Consider the following 8,845-nt stretch of genomic DNA (forward strand, 5'->3'; position numbering starts at 1 on the left):
CTTCGCCACGGCAACCTTCTGTGATAAGGCAACCAGCTCCATATATACCAGTTGGATGGAATTGTACAAATTCCAAATCCTGACATGGTAAGCCTTGACGTGCCACCATGGCTGTTCCGTCGCCCGTACAAGTATGAGCCGACGTGCAAGAGAAAAAGGCACGACCGTAACCGCCGGTAGCTAAAACCGTGCTACGAGCGCGGAAACGATGTAAAGTGCCATCTTCAAGATTTAATGCGATCACTCCACGGCATTCGTTATTCTCGAACAACAAATCCAAGGCAAAATATTCCACAAAATAATTGCAATCGTAACTTAAAGATTGGCCGTATAATGTGTGAAGTAAAGAGTGACCAGTTCTGCAAATACATAAAATAATAAATCGCAACAGATAACCAGAATGAAAGCAACAAGAAAGTTATGTTCGGCTATAGCCTTATATACCCGACGCCTTTATTTTAGAAAATAATATTAATACAATTCTATAGGTTATTAACTAAGATTGAAGATAATCTTTGTACCAAAAACAACTCCGGCACAAGTATCCGGCAATATATCAAAAGTGGAATTAGAGTAACTCTAACGAAAGGTACAATGAAAAATTAAGCAGAAAGTAAACAATCAGAAAGATCGAATACAGAATTATGGAAAACCCTAACTGTGTTTGTGGGCATACCATATACAATAACAATAGTTTTGATACTAAGTCGTAATGAGCTCTATAACTCTCTCTATAACTTTATAGCGTTAACCAAAAATATTCCGGATGATCTTAAAGGTTTATATAATCGGGAAACGTCCGAATCTAAGGAAGTGGATTTTCTCATAAACATATTTTGGCGAACAAATACAAATAAGCTAACTTAAGCTCAAGGAAGTATGGAAGTTCAGAGTTTCAAATCTTTGATGACAATTACGGTATTTTGTCGCATTTGCGTTTATTAACGATGGGCCTAACACATTCCTTGACTGCTAATTCCTATTTTCCAATGATTTTCCCAAATTTGACGCCCATATCATCATTTCCTCGATCAGCATATTGTTTACCTCAGATAGACAGACAGACATGCCTAGATCGATTCAGAATTTAATATTCTCGTCCCGCCTAAGCTTCACTTTAGGTGCCGCGAACGTTTTGCAAAATGAATATATTCCCTCCCTTCCTCGGGCTGTGGGTGTATAAGCAAAGTTATATATTTATTCTATTGAATGCTATTGATTTTAATGGTGTACTTACCTATCGGCTACCGCACAACATCTGTGAGCTTGACCCCCTTTACCAAACTTCAAACTCTGACCACCGAAAGCCCGCTGATAAATTTTACCATCTGGAGTACGTGAAAATGGCATACCATAATTTTCCAGTTCTATGACTGCCTTAGGAGCTTCGCAGGTCATGTAGTGAATAGCATCCTGATCACCTAGCCAATCTGAGCCCTTCACCGTGTCATACATATGCCACCTCCAATCGTCTTCCTCCATATTACCAAGAGCTGCATTAATGCCACCCTGGGCGGCGACAGTGTGAGAGCGAGTCGGAAAAAGCTTTGTAATAACAGCAGTTTTGAAACCTTCCGCCACTAAACCGAAGGCGGCGCGCAAACCAGCTCCACCAGCGCCCACCACTACAGCATCGTAGGCATGGTCAACAATAGGATATTCTTTGGAAACAGCATCTGCCTTCACTGAAGCATCACTTTTACCATGCGTCACATGCCATTTTCGGGAAGGCACAACTGAGCTAGCCCGGAACTATGCAAACAAGATCGAAGAGTAAATTTATTTACAAATAATATGAGGGATGCGAAAAGTTCAATTTTTTAACATAATCATTGCAAACCGCAGTTAAAACTTTTATACTCATTGCCTTACAAAAAAACAGGTAATTAAGAGAATGATATTCGGCTATAGTCGAATATTTTATGCACACAAACCAATTCTTAAGGAAAAAGACGCAAAAAAATGAAATTTTTATAGTCTCTATTGAGCGGGCGGCAGCGATTTTATCCCTTTTTGTACACATACTATAGAATCATCGATACAAAATTCGTCGAAATTTTCACTGTTACGAGCCCAATTTTTTTGCTTTCGAAAACAAAGGTATTCTCAATTCATATTGCACTATGTCTTGCACTTCATCCATTTCCAACGCCAACCTGCATCCACTAACTTCCAATGTTACTACCAAATTTTAAACTGTTACCTTCATCTTCGCGATGTTCAGGGGAATGTTCACCAAAGACGCTACGCATCCAGGCGGACAAACAATCGATTCAGAATTTAATATTGATCGAGAATATATAAAATTAGTGGGATCTCTGAAGCTTCCCTCTGGGAAAGAAGCATGTACCCCGTACAAAAAGTTACACTTGATTTGAACCGCATTTTGAAAAACCGCAAAAAGAATATGTCCATATCGGACGGTGGCATCTTTATGCGAGACCTGAAGATAATTGTATTGATCGAATTCCAGTTGGTAGACTGCAATAGATTGAAAGTACTTGATAAAAATTCTTTACCCTAAAATCCCTTGCCAACACTTTCTTTTTCACATGCATACACCGCTCTGCTTTCTCATAACTTATATTGTGGGCTTTGCTTGTTTACGAATCCCACCACAAGGATGGATTCCCTAATCTAAGATCACTTGTCTTCCTATTTCAATTTCCGCCAATAGATGAATTATATGGGCTAAAGCAATTCCGGTTTTTTCTACGTTGCTCATGAAATAAAAAAACTAATATATCTTCGCTTGGCGAATGAGTAAGCTTATATTGATTGATGTGTTCGTGTCACTAAGTGGTGTACTTCAATTAGTTACTCAATTTGAAACGTAACGATAGCAAAATGAGAATTTTTTTATTTTTGTTTTCATAAGGGAGTTGGAAAGAATAAAAAGAGAGTCTTGCATTCAATTTTGTTTATTTTTTTTTTTTTTTTCTAAATAACTGACGAACGTTTGTTGAAATTTTTTACTTTATCAAACATTGTATCATGGCTTTTGTTGTTTGCAGTCCTGGATCAATGCATTTATGCTAAATCGGTTTAGTAATGCCCGTTTGCTCGTCGGCCAGCTGCCCTTGCAGCGGTTTACCACAAACATTCTCAGTTGATCATTGCAAGTTGCATCCTATCATTAGAGATTTTCATATAATAAGGTATTATGTATCAAAATTAACGGAACTTCGATTAATATTTTGTAATTTTTATATCGACTGTAGAAGCTTGTTTACCCTTTCATAGGAAACTTCATATATACAATGTCTAGACAAAGTAAAATTCTCAATCGATTTAACAATATATGTTTATATTTCGTTGTTGGGATATCCAGTATTGCAAAGATCTTAACATTTAGTAAAGACTTTCAGTAAAATATGGCAAACGAGACCCTTATAGGAGAAACCCGTGGAAATGTTTAACAGTCCTATGTAAAATGCAACTGTAAAACAAGTTAAAGCTTTGTAGATGAACAAAGCCGGCTGTTAAATACCCTATACCACCTAAAAGAATCCCTAAACTAACTTGCCATGTAAAGACTTAAACATTTTTATAAAGATAGGGGTTGAATCAATACAGTCCTAGTCCAAAACTTAGCAGAACGATCTTATTCATCATAAAATGCTAGAATATTAGATTTTGTTGTCTTGTAGAACTCTATTTTTTACAAGAGCATTCATATAAGATGTTCTCCAAAATAAGATTATTACTAACTTTTTATTCTCTTCTTTTTGAAAAATGTTAAAAATTAAAAATCTTTTCATTATAGCAATTAAAACATGCTAGTGTATGAAATTTTAAGCTACATTTTACCAAAACATCTTGAAAATTTGATTTTATAATTGTAAGCCCACATTCCACGGCATCACATAGGCCGATGGCAACGCAAGCAGACAGACATGCTTAAACAGTTTCACATAATGATTCGAAATCGATATATGTGAGAAAAGGTGGAGCTATTTTAAGTTTTTTTATCATGTATATCCTTTATTCACCCTTACTTCTACATGAAGTAGAGCATAGATAATTCTGATTCGTCCACTGACACTCTTAACACTTAACAAAATATTTCAAAAGTACCAGACATTTAATTTCATCGCAAAGAATGCAATTTATTATTATATCAGTATTGTGCTTAGATGGCAAGAAGCAGTGCATATATTAAAGCTTTGAATGCAAGGAAATTTACGTAGAATTAATCAACTAAGATATTCTTTCGAAGCTTTCGTTTTTATCCAGTTTCAATAAGATTTTTGGAAAAGAATTACCCTAGTGCATTCAGAAAGCGTTCGTTGGATATACTTCTAACCTGACAAAACCTACACAAAAAGTAAACATTTTAACTACATGCACTCATGAGTTTTATAAGGGATATGTTGATGAATGATATAATAAAATAAATTTTATAGCATACTTATCTATGACAACTTTCCGGCTATTGCCAACTTTCATAGTAAAAAACCCTTAAGTCATTGCAAATGTATATAACTGTAAAATTGAAAGTGTTAATAATAAACAGGTGTCTAAAATTGATGGCCAATGGAAATCACTTAACGAAAATTTTTAAAATTGCTTTAGGAAAAAAGCATAGCATAGAAATGTTATCTAACAACGTATTCAACAGGGATTAGTCGCATAATATATTGCCATTCGCGCAAAAGCTTCCCGAGTACATTCACCTCGTCTACATATGCATGGAAAAAGTCTAACGTGCGACGAATATATCTAAGGCTTGCACTTCACTGTTGTGAAATTAGAAACAGTTCACGACTTCGATATTAACATAAATAATAACGTGGCCATTTTTATGCTTATAGGTTTATTCAAATTTTGTTTGCACTATTTTCTCGCAAATTGAACGCTTTTATGGGCAACGAGTGTTATATGAAATTTTTACTTAACACATTTACGAAAATTTAAAGATATCGATACATGAGAAAAATTTGACAAAATCCAAATTACATAACCGCACAATTTGTCGTCACGTCATTGCATGAAAATTTAAATTTTGCAACGGCAGACTTCTCCTTCAAATATACTATCGAAGTATCCTTTATTTGGCGAAACCGGCGAGTGTCTTTACGATGATCCATAACTAATTCGTGGAGAATTACAAACATTACAGATAGTAATTCTACACTTATATATCACAAACAGACACACACACACACACACACACACTGAAATCACTTACCATTGCACCCGCGTTTATAGATAAAATCGATGTCGCACGCATTAAATTCGCCATTATTCGTCACTAAGAGGAAAATTTAATGCAATATTTATTTGATTTTTGAGGATTTTCTTCACAATTATAAAACTTTATTTCCGGTCAATGTGAAAATGTTTGTTTTCGTTTGCCCTCTCTTTCACAGCTTCGTAACGAAGAAATTTCCTTTCGCTATCAATAAAAAAAAAAAATACATCCACTTTTTCAAAATTTTTACGCTCAACTCTTCTTGCGCTCGTTTTTGGGACTGAGAAAAGAAAAATTCTGTGGCACAAATGCAAAAAATAGTAACAATTGTCAAACACATATGTTTGGTTAGAGTTGCATATTTTGTATAAACTAAGTAGTGGAAACTGCAAAATTTCTATTACTACTACTTTTACAACAACAAAATATACACAGTGCTATTCCCATATGATACTATTTTTCAGCAACAAGTACACACGGTACTAGTTTTGCAACACCAAAATTATGTGGCCTTACTTTTTACTTTTTAAAAATACTAGTTTTTTAAGGCAAAGTAGCGTTTAGCTGTTAAACGTTTCATTTTTTACCGATTCGAGGGTTTATTTTAGTTGGCTCAACGTTTGCTTATATTTGTTGATGCGTCGTTTGGATTGGTTCAATTTTTATTTATATTAGACGTTGCACGAGCTTTTTGTTTACATTTTCAAAGAGGTCGTGAATATTTTTGCTGCATTTTGCAATATTGTTTATTTAATGATTTTGTTATGGCTTGGTCACTCCTTGAAAGGCATAATCAGTCTGAAATTTCTGCAGTTATACTATACGACATATATATCATATTTCCCTTGCCAGAGATAGTGGTTATGTGTGGAAAATGGTTGAAAAAGCACTAAATCTTGCTTAATATTGTTATCTTTGTCAAAATTTTTTTAGATCTAAATTTCCAAAATGGAGATTTTTTCTTTCATTTATAGCTTATCGGCAGGGTTTCATAAGAGATTTTCGGCTGCCTTATGGGTTTCTCTTTGTCCGTTACTTGTATGTATAAACTTGCTAATGTCGGCATACTATATTTTACTGGAAAAGAGAAATAATGGTAGCGAATAAAGGAAACCATCACTTCGTGTCGATAGAAAATACACAAAATAAAATATCGCAAATGTCGCAGCATAGACGCCTATAGATACCGCTAAAAAGAGTATCTAAATTTCGTATACGCATATTATCTATTTTTTCGAATATACATATGCTCTTATTCCGCTTAAAAGACGTAGCAAATTCTTATTTAGCAGAATTGTTTACGTATTTTTCCACTACTTATTCTCAATTAACGGAATTGTTTAGGTGTTTTTCCACCACTTACTGAAACCAACTCTCTTCCGTCCCTCTATTGACAATACAGTTTTTTTTTTTATAGACCAAAAGCAAAGGAAAAAGCCAGCTAACGGCTTTTAGCAAAAAATCAAAACCATTTCACAAGTGTAAATAGAAGTTTGACAAAGTGAAAAATTGCGAGAAAAAATTTAAAAAAAAGGAATTAAAAATTACAAAAAATTATAAAAAAAGTTTAATGTGTTAAAACACTTTAAAAAATAATATGTTTATTAAGATTTGATAAGTGTTGTGTTTAATAAATTAAAGTTTTTTAGAGAATTTACGAGAATTATATGAAAAATAAGAGGAGTGTCTAATAAAAAGAGCCCAAAAATTTTAAAATACTTATCATATCATATTTGTGATATTAAAATCTTTCTTTACTTTAACAACATTTAGGGTTTTAAAATCTTCCTTAACTTTAACAAAGTTAAGTTCTAGTTTCAACAGTTCATCAAGTGCATTTACTTATTATTAACTATTTCATATATTTAATTTTTTTCCGAGGAGACCCATCTGAGATTCATATAGTTTCCCTGCGAATCCCGTTGGCGTCTTCCTTTCCCTTTTTCAATTTAACAGAATGAATGGGCGAATAAATAAATGAATGAACAAATGAGTGAATGTCTGAATGAGTGAGTGAGTGAATAAAATAAGTATAGTGAACACCACCAACAGATTAACAAATTCTTTTAGCAACAATACCAGCGATATGGGTATCAAATGAAAGGTCTTGGAGCGTAGAAGGCGACAAGGTATGTTTGTTACACATTTGCACGACTTTGCTTAGGAGTTTACAATTCTTTTGAAATAAATTAGCAATTTCTAGCCTCTGTACAAATTTGCCAAACAACGTATATTTATTGTACACGTGCGTTATTCTGATAATGATATATATGATAATGATATGGACGACGAAGGACCATCGACATCAGCGGAGGCAGCGCTGGAGGAGGAGAATGGGCGCCTTAAAGCCGAATTGGATGCCCTAAAGCGGAAAATCAGGCAGAAAACTAAGCAAAGTAAAAGTAATTAAATTTTTTTATAAAATTAACTTAAAAATTACTTACTTTTTGTTTTCTATTTCAGAGTAGAAGAGGTCCGCTATCAATGCCAACAAAGAGAATCGTATATTAATTCGATAAAATGAAGGTAAATACATAATTATATATTTATATTTATATATTACTTATTTATTTCTTCTATTTTAGATAAAAAAAAAAAAAAAAAAATTAAATCCAATTGCCCGCTCATCGACTCATATAAATGAAGTTTCGCTGCATGCCAAAGGTAAGTTTGCATTTATCCTTTCTTATTATTATGTATAAATTATTCATTTGCTTTTATTTGATTTTAGATTAAAAAAAAACGACTGCAATGTCGCTTCAGCGGAATGCGATATGTCCGTAGGCCAAATGGTAAGTTTGTGATCATCTTTATATATAAAATTTAGTAATTACGTTAATTTACCTTTGCATATATCGACACACCGCTCAACCCACTATCAAGCAGCACACCGCCACATATTCATTTATTTATCTTATCTTATGTATGCGTATATTATAAGCATTTATATTATATATATATATTATTTTATTATTATTGTATTATTATATTATATTTTTAAATTATTTATGTAATGGTGTAGGTCTACAGGAAAGCCACCCATTCAAAACAATTGGCAACGCGCCTATCACGGTACCTCAAAGGTGGTGCGGAAAATCGTGCGAAGAATTTTATGGTATATGGTACTGATTTAGTGGCCAAGTCGGCTGCCATGCATCGAGCCTAAAAGCACTCCTGCACCATCATAAGGGTTTCCTCTCTTGAAATACCAATCAATTGGACAATGCAGTGTTGTTGTGTTTTAAGTGTATCATAACGGATGCCTCTCGTAAGAACTCCCGGCTATTCAAGGGGTAGTGATCGTCACGTAATGTTTTAATTGCGATTTCTGTATTTCTCTGGTTGAATAAGAAATCCTTTGTTAACTGAATCAAACTCACCTTCACCTATTATCATCTCGGTTGCTTTTAGCTAATAATAAGGTAAGTTCGAGAATTTTATTAAAATTAAATTAATTTATTAAAATTAATTTATTAAAATTAAAATGTTGTTATTCGTTAAGCGAGGAGCTTCTTTATCAACGTTTGGCAGACAACTTTGAAAATTCTGTGCATTTGAAATAGCTCCAGAGAGATTATCAATTAAACCTTTAATTTTATTGGCCTTAAATCCACCGGAAAGCGGTTGGTATGAAAAGGATGGTCATAAGGA

At 33.7% G+C, this 8,845-nt stretch overlaps 1 protein-coding gene across 1 annotated transcript in view; it reads right to left on the reverse strand.

Annotated features, from left to right (window-relative positions):
• Positions 1–5,450, reverse strand: part of LOC119636133 (succinate dehydrogenase [ubiquinone] flavoprotein subunit, mitochondrial) — a 7,064-nt gene extending 1,614 nt beyond the window's left edge. The window contains exons 1-3 of the mRNA XM_038031305.1: positions 5,192–5,450; positions 1,238–1,752; positions 2–359 (exon numbers count right to left, since the gene is read on the reverse strand). Of these exons, the coding sequence (XP_037887233.1) occupies positions 2–359; positions 1,238–1,752; positions 5,192–5,245 (927 nt within the window). The 5' untranslated portion in view covers positions 5,246–5,450. The remainder of the gene's footprint in view (position 1; positions 360–1,237; positions 1,753–5,191) is intronic.
• Between the last annotated feature and the right edge of the window lie 3,395 nt (positions 5,451–8,845).

The sequence above is a fragment of the Glossina fuscipes genome, unplaced genomic scaffold (genome assembly GCF_014805625.2).
Source record: "Glossina fuscipes isolate IAEA_lab_2018 unplaced genomic scaffold, Yale_Gfus_2 28, whole genome shotgun sequence".
In the NCBI taxonomy this organism is placed as follows: Eukaryota; Metazoa; Arthropoda; class Insecta; order Diptera; family Glossinidae; genus Glossina; species Glossina fuscipes.